General features: G+C 34.1%; 1 protein-coding gene across 8 annotated transcripts in view; it reads left to right on the forward strand.

Annotated features, from left to right (window-relative positions):
* spir (spire type actin nucleation factor) overlaps positions 1 to 15,000 on the forward strand; it is a 506,323-nt gene that overhangs the window by 236,093 nt on the left and 255,230 nt on the right. For all 8 annotated transcript variants that reach the window (XM_067081384.1, XM_067081387.1, XM_067081385.1 and 5 more), the window contains exon 3: positions 13,726 to 13,843. In XM_067081384.1, coding sequence (XP_066937485.1) covers positions 13,726 to 13,843 — 118 coding nt within the window. The remainder of the gene's footprint in view (positions 1 to 13,725; positions 13,844 to 15,000) is intronic.

Consider the following 15,000-nt stretch of genomic DNA (forward strand, 5'->3'; position numbering starts at 1 on the left):
TCCCTAAACATCAGAAGTATTGTGATTTCCAGAGTTCATTTACAATTGTAGACACGAATGTGTGTCTTAATCATTCTTATAAGCTGAAAATATTCTTGCGTTCATATAATCCCTTGTGAGGTAATGTCAGCGATAACTCTTTATCCTTCTAGATTATTAATTTATTAATATGACTTACTGACTAGAATAAGTATTGGCGTTGTTGATTGCAAGAGAATATTATTATTCAGAAGGTGAAGCCTATTCATAAGGAACAAGCCCACCACGGGGGCCACTGACTTGAAATTCAAGCTTCCAAAGAATATTATGGTGCTCATTTGAAAGAAGTAGCAGAAGGTAATGGGAAATGCAGAAAGACGAGATCAGTAATTAGGAAAAAGAGCGAAAATGAATCATCTTGAGCAACATCACAAAGTATTTGGAATAAACGAAGTTTGTCACTTTTCTCGAATCTTCGCCTTTTGATTACATATATCTTATGTATCGCGGAGTATGTTGCCATGTATATTGAAGTGTTTGAATTCATGTTTTCGTTTTATTTCACCCCTTTGGCTACCTGCGCAGTAGCGAAGGGCGTTCACTGCGCAAACCAAGAAGTGCGCACTTTCCATGTCTGGAAGGCACACGTTATTTATTGAAGTCTTAAGGATACGTAGCCTTAAGTTACTACAGCTCGTGCAAAAGTGTATTTATTTGTAAGGATTTAAGCATATAAACCAGGGCCGTCCAGGTTGGTTAGTCTGAGGGCCACTCTTGAAAAAACAAAAAGTCTTGCTGGCCACCTGTGTGTATGTACAGTATATGTATATAAAAAAGAGAAATTTACTTTTACTTATTTTTCTCTAGCGGGCCACTTTGAGTCAAACGGGCCACTTTTGGGCCACGGGCATGGGGTTGGACGGCCCTGATATAAACAATTACCTAGCATTATGCATACCTAGCATTATGCATCGCCATTTGGTATGCAAGCAATTATGCATTTATAAAGTGACTTCATATGGTAGTTGTGTATTTCAGCTGAATGCACTGAAATGCAGCTTGCGTTCATTAGAACCCTTTGTTCGTTGGCTGTGTAAATGCATGTATGTATGTATGCATTTTAATAATTTTCTTACATTTTATCTATTTACTAATTTGTTGATTTATTTTTTTTTTCTTTTTAATAAGTGAGATCTCTTCTTTTGTATTTCCCTTTACCTCCTCTTACTTCTTTCTGTTGAACACCATATTCTTGGGAAGCTTGATTTTAAAGTCAGTGGCCCTTGTGGGCTTTTCCATCTGAATAGGGTTCATCTTTTGAATAATGATAATAATAATAATAATAATAATAATAATAATAATAATAATAATAATAGTGATTATGTATGTATTTATGTATATGTGCATGCATGTATGTATATATACGTATGTGCATAGTTCCCCCATGCAGCATTTTAATAATTTAATTACATTTTCATCTATTTACTAATTTGTTAATCTATTTTTATCTTTAAATAAGTGAGATCTCTTTACCTCTTACTTCTTTTTAATGAACACCAGACTCTTTGGAAGTTTGAATTTAAAGTCATTGTGGGATTTTTCCACCTGAATAGGGTTCAACTTTTGATAATAATAATAATAATAATAATAATAATAATAATAATAATAATAATAATAATAATAATAATAATCGAAAAACAAATCCACAGTTACGTATGGTTACATATATATTTAAAAATCTCTTTAGAGATTTATTTTTAAGTATATGTACCCCTACATATCTGTGGATTTATTTCTCCAATAATAATAATAATAATGTATGTATATATGTGTGTATAGTTTCCCCATGCAGCATTTTAATAATTTACTTACATTTCTATCTATTTACTAATTTGTTATTCTATCTATTTACTAATTTGTTAATTTCTTTTTTCTTTTTTGAGTAATTGACATTCTTCTCTGTATTTTTATTTACATTTACATCCTCTTACCTCTTTCTAATGAACATCATAATTTTCTTTGGAAGTTTGAATTTAAAGTGGGCTTTTTCTATCTCAATAGGGTTCATCTTTTGAATAAAGATGTATGTATGTATGTATATGTGTATAGTTCCCCCATGCAGGAAACGATGCCCACTTTTTCTATCTGAATAGGGTTCATCTTTTAATAAAGATGAATGTATGTATGTATGTATGTATGTATATATATTTATATAGTTCTCCCATGCAGGAAACGATACCCACTTTTTTTATCTGAATAGGGTTCATCTTTTAAATAAAGATGAATGTATGTATGTATATTTATATAGTTCTCCCATGCAGAAAACGATGCCCACTTTTTCTATCTGAATAGGGTTCATCTTTTAAATAAAGATGAATGTATGTATGTATGTATGTATGTATGTATGTATGTATGTATGTATGTATGTATGTTTATGCAGGAAACGATGTACTGCATAAATCTTTTGCTGTGCTTGCTCTTTCGAGAAACCAGAACACATTCGGATAATTTGGGGCTTCCGCTGCAACAGCCTTGCTGTGCCTCCCCAATATAGGTCTGATTGCCCTGCAGGGGAGGCAGGGTTCAACACAGACCAAATTAGTAGCGATGTCCATTTAGAGATATCTGGGGCTTTTATTATTTCTCCTCTCCCTCGTCGTTCGTCCGATTTCCTCCTCGGAATTAGCGATCTGCGGCTGTATCTCCTCTTTGGGTATGATGGCAAGGTCACTGTTTTTTTTTTTTTCCAGTTTCTTTTTCGGGTAGGCGTTTAACTCAACTGAAGCTTTGAGATTTTATTCTTACATACACACATACAGATACACATATATATTATATATAAATATATATATATATATATATATATATATATATATATATATACATATATATATATGTATATATATATATATATATATATATATATATATATATATATATATGTGCGTATGTATGTATATTTATTTATATATATATATTTATATATAAATATATAAATAACAAATTCCCTCTCTCTCTCTCTCTCTCTCTCTCTCTCTCTCTCTCTCTCTCTCTCTCTCTCTCTCTCTCTCTCTCTCTCTCTCTCTCTCAGTGTTACTTGACAAAATGACGGTAAAACAATGATAAAATATGGAAAAGCAAATGTAAAAGCCAAATAAGAAAGGAAGGAAAAATGTAGTCAAACGTTCGTAAATGTTATCCCCTTTAGTAGATATTTACTGAATGTCACCAAACTGAAAAATATTCACATGACGTAATTGTTAAAATAATAATCTTCATTGTCGTTGCCTTCGCGAATTGCACATAACAGTCAGAATGTTATCTCCTCACTTATGCTTCTCTAGGTGAGTGTAGTAAAGGTTTATAGAGTTCAGTTCTAGTGGAAGTAGGCCCGTTTGGGAGGTAGTGCCGTCAGTGCACCTCATGCGGTGCACTGTAGGTATTACTTAAGGCTCTTTGCAGCGTCTCTTCGGCCCCTAGCTACTACCCCCTTTCATACCTATTGCTGTACCTCCGTTCATATTGTCTTTCTTCCATCATGCTAGCCACCCTCTCCTAGCAATTGATTCATAGTGCAGGTGAGAGGTTTTCCACCTGTTACACCTTTCAAACCTTTTTACTGTCAGTTTCCGTTTCAGTGCTGAAGGACCTCATAGGTCCCAGTGCTTGGCCTTTGGCCTAAATTCTATATTCTATTTCAGTAGAAACAGAGAGAGACAGGATTCGGTTATAGAAATCGACTGTCAGGGTTAACATTGTTGTATGTTTCGAAAGATTGACAGATTGCTAGATTTCTGATATAGCTTTAATCATTACGTTGTTACCCATTTATCTTCTTATCTCTGCCGAGATGGCGGGATTACTGCCCAAGGAAATGCTTCATTTGTCGTATCTCTGGCAGTTGTAGTTTACAGAGGTAAGGGAAATTACCTCTGGTGTTGAAACCTAATTTTTACAAGATTTGGAGGGTAGCAGAAATTGTGTGAATGTAAGGAAAGTATCTTCGGCAAATGACTGTTTTTCCCAAAGTATCTTTCTCAAATCTCTCTCTCTTTCCCAGAATCTCTCTCAACATTGTCTAATTTCCCGTGTCTGTTGGTTTACTTCTTTTCTCTGTGTCTAATTTCCGTGGTTTCTCTTTCTGGCTGTATCTCTCTCTCTCTCTCTCTCTCTCTCTCTCTCTCTCTCTCTCTCTCTCTCTCTCTCTCTCTCTCTCAAGTGACATTGTCTGTTTGTCAGTGGCTGTTGTTTTAATCTATATCTGTATAGAATAGCTTTATCTACTCGTCATTAGCAGTCAGTTTGCCTCTCTCTCTCTCTCTCTCTCTCTCTCTCTCTCTCTCTCTCTCTCTCAAGTAACATTGTCTAATTGCCAGTGGCTGTTGGTTTACTCTTTTTCTGTGTAGAGTAGCGTATCTTCTTGTCAGTCTCTCTCTCTCTCTCTCTCTCTCTCAAGTGACATTGCCTGTTTGTCACTGGCCGTTGTTTTAATCTATTTCTGTATATAGTAGCTTTACCTACTGGTCAGTGGCTGTCAGTTTGTCCTCTCTCTCTCTCTCTCTCTCTCTCTCTCTCTCTCTCTCTCTCTCTCTCTCTCTCTCTCTCTCTCTCTCTCGAGAGGAAAGTTTTGAATCCTTTTCGCCATTCGTTTCTTCAGAGGAGTTACCAGAGAGCGAACTCCTAATCTCTATTTTTGGGGCTTCCTTCCTTCTTATTCATTCCCTGCCTTTTTTTTTTTTCTTATTTCACTCTTCTCGAAGGAAATTCGTTGATAACACCGTGTCCTATTTCAAGAAACGGTTTTAATCCTCCGTTTTGTTGTTGTTTGTGTACGAGTGCGAATGCTTGCTCTTGTTTGCTTGTTAAACAGTGTGTCATGGTTGTATTTTTGTTTGCTGTTTACTTTATCTCCTTAATATCCAGACATTTATAGATACATATTTATTTGTATGTACAGTATGTGTGTATATATAAATAATATATATATATATATATATATATATATATATATATATATATATATATATATATATAAATTTTGACTAACTTCGTCTCGAACCCTGGGTCTTTCGATTGAAAGTCAAGGGCGATCCCATCTCACCTACATAGGTCAGTTGGTAGCGTCCTTGCCTGTCAGTCGAAAAACCTGGGTTCGATCCCGATGTGAGTAAAAAATTTATTTCTTACACACGTGAGTGTGTCGATATCTTGATATATATATGTGTGTGTGTGTACATTTATCCACAAATACACAGACATTTATACACATTGCCCGCGAGATTGTTTCCATATCTCCTCAGCATCCACAAAAATCTCAGCTAAGTGTCACAGGACAGGGGAGGGAGACATTTTGTGGAATCTCCTTCGTTCCTTAAAGAGTATCACCCCTGTAGTTGTTGGGGGGGAGGGACCTTTGTAGTGTGCGCCTTATCTCGGGGAAAGGTTTTGGGTGGTGGCCCGTTTGGGAAGGCATTAGAGCCTTTGAAGTTAGGGAGGGCGTTTTTGTCACACAGAGGACCTTGTATGGAATTCACTGTAGGAGGAAGAGGAGTCTGTATTGGGCCGGTTTTCTCAATTCATTAGGAGGGTAACGGTGGGTAGGGGTACTTCGACCTTGGGTAGGGGCTGGATTAATCCTGGGTAGGTGTAAAGGCGTCGGATCTCCTCCGATCTAATTTGGACAGGTTTCAATGGAACTGGAACTTATTGGTGTTTTGTTTTAGTTTTGTTCAGGTATTCGTTTGCTTGTTAACAAAATAACCAAAAACAGAGATGGGTTATTGGTCTGTTACCTACAAATTATATATATATATATATATATATATATATATATATATATATATATATATATATATATATATATATATATATATATATTTATATATATAATATAATATAATTATTATATATATGTATATTATATATATATATATAATATATATATATATATATATATATATATATATATATATATATATATATATATATATATATATATATATATATATATATAATAATTTATATATATGTATAATATGTTTGTAAATATAAGTATATTATATAAAGCAGCATAATATGTATATTCTAAGACTATATTGTTTATATATCCAGTATATTTCTATATTTTCATTATAAAGTCCATATAGAATGACAAACAGCATAGGTGACATAATTTATGGATAGGTTTAAATATTTTCCCACACAACTGTAATACAGGCATTTATACCTTAGGCCCATAATGGAGTTATGATGCATGTTTCAAATTGTGAAATCTAAGCAAAAGGATGCTTTACTGATTAGAAAGAGCATTATCTACGTATTCTAAGACTGTCAAGTGTGTATCATTACAAACCCAGTTTTAGGTTGCCCCTTCTCTCCCCATTTCCACCTCTGATGTTTTTTCATTATAAAATCCATCTTCCGGTAGAAGGACAAACAGCAATCTTGGATGGTCTGGGATGCATTATGGATAGGTTCAAATAGTTTTAAGTACAGCTGTTTTACCAGACCTTGAGCCGATTAACAGTTCTAATGGGTTGCAGGCGAAGCAAGAACTTCAACATTAAGAAAATTGGTTCTAAGCCGGGCTCAAAACCCTAGAGAGATTAGAGCGAGAGAGAGAGAGAAAGAAATACATTCCTCTAACTCTTCATCAGAGAGAGAGAGAAGAGAGAGAGAGGAGAGTCTAGCTTTTTGTCGAGCTTATTCTTAAACACATCAACGCTCACTCCTGGTATGTTCCTCAGATGAGCTGGTAACGCATTGAATAATCGTTGCATTATTGATGCCGGTGCGTAGTGGATTAATGTCCTGTGTGCTTTCCTTAGTTTTCCTGGTATAGTTTTTGGCACTATTAATCTACCTCTGCTTGCTCTTTCTGATATTTTCAGCTCCATTTTTGTAATTCCTTCTATCTGTTTCCATGCCTGCATTATCACGTAGTGTTCTCTTCTCCTTTCGAGACTGTCTAATTTTAAGAACTGTAGTCTTTCCCAGTAGTCAAGGTCCTTAAATACTTCTGTTCTAGCTGTAAAGGACCTTTCTACACTCTTTATTTGCGCAATATCCTTTTGTAGTGTGGGTATCATATCATATTGCAATATTCAAGTGGACTACGTACATACGTTTTATAAAGCATAACCATGTGTTCGGCTTTTCTTGTTTTGAAGAGCCGAAACATTCCCATTTTTGCTTTGCATTTTGCCAATAGTATTGCTATTTGATCATTGCATAACATGTCCCTATTCAACATCACACCAAGGTCTTTAACTGCTTCCTTATTTGTGATTGCCTCGTTGAGAGAAAGAGAGAGATAGAGCATATCAAAACCCCAGAGAGAGAGAGAGAGAGAGAGAGAGAGAGAGAGAGAGAGAGAGAGAGAGCATATTTATCATTTGTGGTCGGTGATTCTGTTGGGAAAATAACAGACATTATTCTCTTATTGTCAGACCCATAATTCCCGTACAGAAAAAGACTCGGGCGGAGACTCTCCCAAAATCCATTTTGAAATTGTCGTACCAGAAAATAATAAAAAAAATTTGAAGTTATGTTATTTTTATTGTTTTTGTTGTTGTTGTATATTTACGTGCCATATGGGATGCGGGAAGAGACCCTGACCGCAGGAGAATCATCTTTCTTTTGAAGTGGATGGGTGATTAATAATAGAGGCGAAGTGCTACCTTTTATTTTTCTTTTTTATTTTTATCTATTTATTTATATTTTTTTTTTGTCGCATATTCGGAAAAGAATCGTATATTTACCCTCCGTTTTATGACTTAGAAAGATGGTTGTTTCTGGTTTTATTCAGAGAAGAATTTGTCTCTTTAATTGTGCTGCTCAAAAGTTCGTTTCTTTTGTATTGTTTTAACAGAAAAGGCTTTAAAAATGTATTTTTCCTTCCTCCCAACCTTTGTTTTTATTTTTTATTTTTGTTTTTTTTTTTTTATTTATTTATTTATTTATTTATTTTGCTTGAAGGAGGGTTGTTTCATTTCCTTCCATTTTGTGTTTAGTTGGAAAATGTTTTATATTTTTTTAATTTTTTATCTACTTGAAAAAGGATTGCTTCCTTTTCCCCTTTCTCCTTTTTTTTCTTTTTTTACTTAAAAGTACGGTTTTTTGCCTCTCTCTCTCTCTCTCTCTCTCTCTCTCTCTCTCTCTCTCTCTCTCTCTCTCTCTCTCTCTCTCTCTCTTCGAAGTTTATTTTATCACAAATTTCAGCGCTCGCTTTCCAGTTACGTATTTCCGCATGAAGCATGTGTTGATTTTTGTTATTACATTCATACAAAAAAAGTGTTCCATATTTACCCTGCATGTTTTCATCAATATATGTCATGTACCCAGTTATTGTGTTCTTCAGGACTGCCTTCAGTAGCGGTCATGGGATATATATACTCCCAAAGAGCTCGCGGACATATTTCACCTTTGCATTTATTTCGAAGTTGAGTGAAAGCAAGATAGCTGTTGTCGTCTTGTATTTTACTGTAGTTTTCCTAAGCATTACGTGAAGTAAATCTGAAGTGTTACTGAACGATTTGCAATTTGTGAGTTTTGTTTTGTTTTGTATCACAAACTCCTCGCGTAAAAACTGAATAAAAGGCGATATTTTTAAGTTTCATTATTTATTGCTGTTGTAATTGCGCTGAAAGTCCTATCGGAGAAAAAATGTATTAATATGTGCTGTACGTCAATATTGTTCAGTTTAATTCTGGAGAATCGCGGGTGCTAAGTATATTGGTGTTATAGTATGCCGCAGCTATTAGATAGGAACATATATAGTTTTACTAACTTCTTACTGAAAGTGAACATAACAGAAGTCTTCGAGATGGAGACAGCTGGTTTGAATAATAATAATAATAATAATAATAATAATAATAATAATAATATTATTATTTTAAATTATTATGGTGTTGAGGTATTATTATTATTATCAAAAGAATGCAGTTTGTATAGTTATTTAATAATACTCCCTTTTATTTTAAAGGCAAAATAATTATAATAATAATCGGTAAGACCCTCTTTGTCATGTGAATAAAACTTTATAATTATTAGTCTTTAATGATAATAATAATAATAATAATAATAATAATAATAATAATAATAATAATAATAGTATCTTGGAAGGGTTTTTTCAAACAAACTTCATTAAATAGAATGGCCGTCTGGATGTCGTTGAGCCTCTATTGCAATTTAAACTCAGCGGGATCTAGACGGCCATTCTTTTTAATAATGATAAAAATAATAATAATAATAATAATAATACCCTCTTTTAAACATATGGTGTTGAGGGTGGTAGCTGCATCAACGGCATTCAGTTTGTATAATAATAATAATAATAATAATAATAATAATAATAATAATAATAATAATAATAATAATAGGTAGTAGACCCTCTTTTAAACATGTGGGGTTAAAGGTGGTAGCTGCATCAACGGCATTCAGTTTGTATAATAATAATATTGGTCCATAATAATAATAATAATAATAATAATAATAAGGGTGGGTTTTTTTTTTCGTGATCCCTATCGTTGCCTTTTGTATTCTTGAATAATGATATCATCATAATCATCATCACCATCCCGTTCCTTCCTTCCCCTTATCATTCAGGACATTGCACCACATGGTGTTGAGCTTCAGTCCGTTACATCCGCCCGTGGTGTTGTTTTAAACACCCTTAGTCTCTCTCTCCTTCTTCCTCCTTCCACGCCCTTCCCCTTCTCGTGAGCATTCGCTCTCACCTGATTCGAGAAAAAGTTGAACTGTCACCAGCCGTTATGTGACGACCGGCTCTCTCTAAAGGACGGGTAGTGAGTTGCGTTACTCTTTGTATGGGGCATCCCCATTGGTCCATGTCAAGGTCCTCCCCTCCCCCCATGGACTTGGGTACGTTTTTCGTTGCGTCTTTGTCGTAGAGTTTAATTTGCGTGAAGATTTTGGCACTGAAGTATATTTCTCTTTCTCTCCTTCTCTCTCTGACTTCCCTCTCTCTGTAAATTTAATTATTGAATTTCAGAACCTCCACTCTGCTAAGATTATTCTCTCTCTCTCTGGCTCAGTTTAATTAGATTTCAGAACCTCCACGTTTCTCTCTCTCTTCTTTAAATTCTCTCTGATGTTCTCTCTTTACAAACAGGCTTGTTTTTAATTAGGTTTCAAACCTGCTGCCGTTGATTCTCTCTCTCTCTCTCTCCACTCTCTCTCTGTTGTCACTAGTAATTGTCATTCTTATTATCTTTCAGAACTTAATTTCTTTTATATTTTTCTTGATTTTTTGTTTATCGATTCCCTGAATGGAGGTGTGATGAATTTTATTTTTATGGTAATGAGCATGCGGTATTATCCCTGTTAATTTTTTTTTGTCCTTCCTTAATGCATGACTTCCCACCTCTGTAAATACGGATTTATTGCATTTAAGGAATACAAATAATGCTAAGATTATTCCTCCAAAAATTTGCAGTATTAAATGCTACGTTTTTAAATGGGTCTCAACAGAAACTAAGACATTAGAAAGTTTATGCATAAAATGCCTAACATTGCCCAGAAGACAGGCGCAGTGTTTTGGCCCAAGTGGAACAAAACATCTTCTGGTTCTTGGCGGAGGGAAGGATCCCGGACACCTTAGATGGAATAAAATGTGGATTTTCTGCCAGGCAAACGTCGCACCCTGACTCCCAAGACATGAAAGTGGATGTCATGCAATTGGAACTTCAAAAGCTCAAGCGAAGATGCAATGCATTACTACCCCTCATGCTATTCTCCTTGCATTTTAATAGAGTTTTATCTATTAATTTATTATTTTTTTCTTTTTGATATGTGAGATTTCTTTTTTCTGTGTTTCCCTTTACTTACTCTTTGTTCTTCCTAATGAACACCATATTTTTCGTCAGCTTGAATTTGAAGTCAGTGGCCCCTTTGGGTTTGTTATATATGAATAGGGTTCATCCTCTGAATAATAATAATAATAATAATAATAATAATAATAATAATAATAATAATAATAAGGTAGATCCCTTGATTTTGTTATAAGTCTATCGACACTGATGAGCACTGCTGTGGTATATGGTCAGACAGGAATTCTTTCTGTAGTTTGAATCTTGTATTTGAGAGGAAAAAGAAAACAATAGTTTTTAGCTCTGTTATGGGATATGGTCAAACAGGAATTCTTTTTGTAGTTTGAATCTTGTATTTGATGGAAAAAAGAAAACTTATAATTTTTAACGACATTATGAGACGATAAATATATTACCAGTAAGTGGATTCAAGTGTAGGAGATTTTCAGATTATGAGACATTTTTTCCTGTAAATAGTGTGACTGCTTTAATTATCCATTACTTGATCGTTTAGGTGTTTTCTTTTTTAAGCTTTTGAACTGTCTCTGTGTTCTATGCATTAGTGTATTATTTTCGTTAATTTCTTACTGATTATGTTTAAGGGCTGAACTTGGTTTACTTACTGATGAGTCGTCATCACGTATTTATTAGTGTTTAATAACAACGCATATTATTTTTGCATAAAGATTCGATATTGTCAAATAAAACGTAATTTAAAGACGTTGTATCTAAAAGATCAGTTGTCTTGGGCCATCGCCCAGATAAAAAGATTTAGTAATATCGTTCAAATAACGCCACTGGCCCAATCAGTATTCAAGAAAGAAAGGGAACATTGAAACTGGAAGGTCTAGGGGGGGAGGGGGGTGGATGTTACTTAAATGGGGGTGTACTTTCTCTAAGTCAACCCCCACACAACCTACCCCCTCTCCCACCCCACTTCAGCATTCCATAGATGCCAATGCTCACGGCCTCCCAACCACCTGGCTGCCCCCTTGGGTAGCCAGGGGGGAGAGACATGGGGACTGGGCTGCTCCTCCTCCATCTTACCTGTCCCCTCGTCGCTATTAACCGTCCAGGTAGCTTTTAACTGACCCCCATGGCACGGGTACTGTAGTTATGCCTGGCTCCTGACAGTCCCACGCTGGGGTGCATCTTGCATTTAAATGGGGTGGAACCTGGACCACGAGGAAGTATGTGGTAATGTTTAGTATGTGTAATATTGATTGTATAAGTGATTATTATTATTATTATTATTATTATTATTATTATTATTATTATTATTATTATAATTATGAATGTTGTTGTTGTTGAAGACTATGAAGAAAAATCAAGTCCTTTTTAGCATTAGGAAAAAATGAGACCTTGATATTTGGAGAAAACAAAAGGGTCCTATTTTGTATTATTATTATTATTATTATTATTATTATTATTATTATTATTATTATTATTATTATTATTATTATTATTAATTAATTAATTAATTAAAAATTTCATAATAGCATGAGTCACTAAAATGATGAAGAAATCCACAGTGGTGTAAGTGTAAATATATATTATAAATACTGCACAAACGAGAGCTTTCGAGAACCTGCTCGATTCTCCTCAAGGATAATCTAGCAGTTCTCGAAAGTTCTCGTGTGTATATACATTTCTAATATATACTTACATTTATACCACTGAGGATTTCTTCACCAATAATAATAATAATAATAAAAAATTAATAATCTAAATCAGAAATTGTACTTTTTCAGTTTTTACCGAAACGAGATTTCTCTTCTTGAAACGGACAGAAAAGGAAGCTAAGTTGATTGTTAATTCTCGGCATTGGCCACGTGTGTTGTCGAATGTTATTTTAAGATAAAATGTGAAGTCATTCATGTTGTAAAGGTTGTTGACAACGGAGTTTTGAAACGATAACCACTTATTTGCATAACGTTGTATGTTTATTTTTATAAAAAAAAACTAACGCATGAAATATGAAAAATGTAGGTATATGAAGTTACATGAAACATTTGTTTTACCTGATATGTCTTTTGTGCAGTTGTTATTTAGACTATTTTAATTTTGTGAGCTCATTTGGGCTTTCATAAACAATCAAAATTCGTCGTAAACCGGTGAATTTAAAAAAAATTGCCTCATATTCACGTGCAAATATTATTTAACGATATCTAATCTTCATGATTGGATTGTGAGCTTAGAAGAGGCACCTCTGGGTGACGGTAATCAATTAAGAGAAAAATTTCTCTATTTGTGAGAGGCTATATTTTGATACGAGAAAATTTGACCAAGCAATGAATTTGTCTTTTCTGTGAATGGCTGTCTCGCTACGCCAGTTTAACATACAAATGAAAACCTCCAATCTCCAGTTTCATTATCATGTACATTCCGCCTCTCCTTCGGGGATTTAAACGTAGGTCGTTCCTCAGGTAGCATAGGTATGAGGTCAATCGCCCATCTGCGATGTGGTAGAAGTTTTTGTTCACACGAACTTTGTATTTTTTTTTATTAAGGAGTCATGTGTTAAATGGCAGGTCATATATAATATTGATTTCTACTCGGAGATGGGCTGTTTCGTTTAATTTTATATATAAAAAAGATATGAAGACTTCTATGATGAAATAATCGGCTGAACTAACATTTTTATATTAATTTGGAATAATAGACTGCCATGTTTTTCAATGATTTTGGCCTTCATTACTGCGTGATGAACATCTGTCACTGAATTAAGTATATTTGTAGTTCTGTTCCATATCATGCCTTAGTCGTGTAATTTTTTATTTCAATTTTATTTTGTACAATTTATATTCTATTGTTGAGGTTTCATCCACCACATTTTATATTTTATTATTACAATTTTATCTTACACATTTCATATTCCAGATGAAAATTGCTCACTTTCCTCTTGTTCTATTTCCAGTTGGTGTCCGAACTCGGGGTCATTCTCTACCGTGCCCTGGACTATGGATTGGGCAGCGACGAGGAACGGGACCTGTCCCCATCGCTCAACCACCTCATTGACCTCATGACGTCAGCCGGTAAGTAGCCGGAAGTGGCGGTGGTGGTGGAATATTTCCATGCCAATTTTTTGGAAGTACTTTTCAAGCTGTTTACTTATTTTTTCAGGGGTACCTTCCAGGGGATACTTTTTAAGCTATTTTATTTTTTTTTTTTTGCGGCGGGGGGGGGGGGTTCTTCTCAAGCTCCTTACTTGTGATGGTTCTGTTTGCACGGTTATTTTGTTCAAATAAAAATGACCTGATATACCAAAAACATTTCAGGTGCCTCAAAGGTCAATCGTGTTCGCCTGTTGTAGGGTTTTTTTTTTTTTTTTTTTGTAAATAGTTTTGTTCTTTTGTTCATTTGTTTGCGTTATTGTACAAATAATAGATAAGTTAGTATGGGGATAGTGAATTGTAAATGGGAGTTTGTAACGTGATAAATATGATATTTGTAAATTACATAGATTTAGTGTTTTGAACATTAAAAGATATATATATATATATATATATATATATATATATATATATATATATATATATATATATATATATATATATATATATATATATATATATATATCTTTAGTTATATACATGTATATATGTATGTATGTATGTATATAATATATATATATATATATATATATATATATATATATATATATATATATATATATATGTATATATATATATATATATGATATTAATGTTTCATATATACAGAATAATATAATCGCCTTCGTAGTGACTACTGTCTAAATTCCTCTGATACTGGTTAACTAGTGAAATTCCCGGAGACTGTAAATTCAGAATGTGTAACAAAATTCTGTGAACGTAAGCTGAAGAAAATTTGAGAACAAAGACCCTTAGCATTAACCTGAATCCATGCAATCTCAATCCGCCGTGCGTGCAGTGAATTAAAAGTGGATTTCTACCTGTTGGTGTAACACGGCCTCCCAGAGAAGGATGTCGTGCTATTGGAACTTCACAGAAGTTCAAGCGAAGATGCAGTGCATTTTATTTATCTGTTAATTTCTTAATTTATCTGTTTATCTAATAGCTGATCTCTTTCTGTATTTCCTTTTACCTTCTGTTACTTCTTTCGAATGAACACCATAATATTCTTTGGAAGCTTGAATTTCAAGTCAGTGGCCCCTGTGGTTGGGTTTTTCCATGTGAATAGAGTTCTTCAT

This window comes from Macrobrachium rosenbergii, chromosome 37 (genome assembly GCF_040412425.1).
Source record: "Macrobrachium rosenbergii isolate ZJJX-2024 chromosome 37, ASM4041242v1, whole genome shotgun sequence".
Taxonomy (NCBI): Eukaryota; Metazoa; Arthropoda; class Malacostraca; order Decapoda; family Palaemonidae; genus Macrobrachium; species Macrobrachium rosenbergii.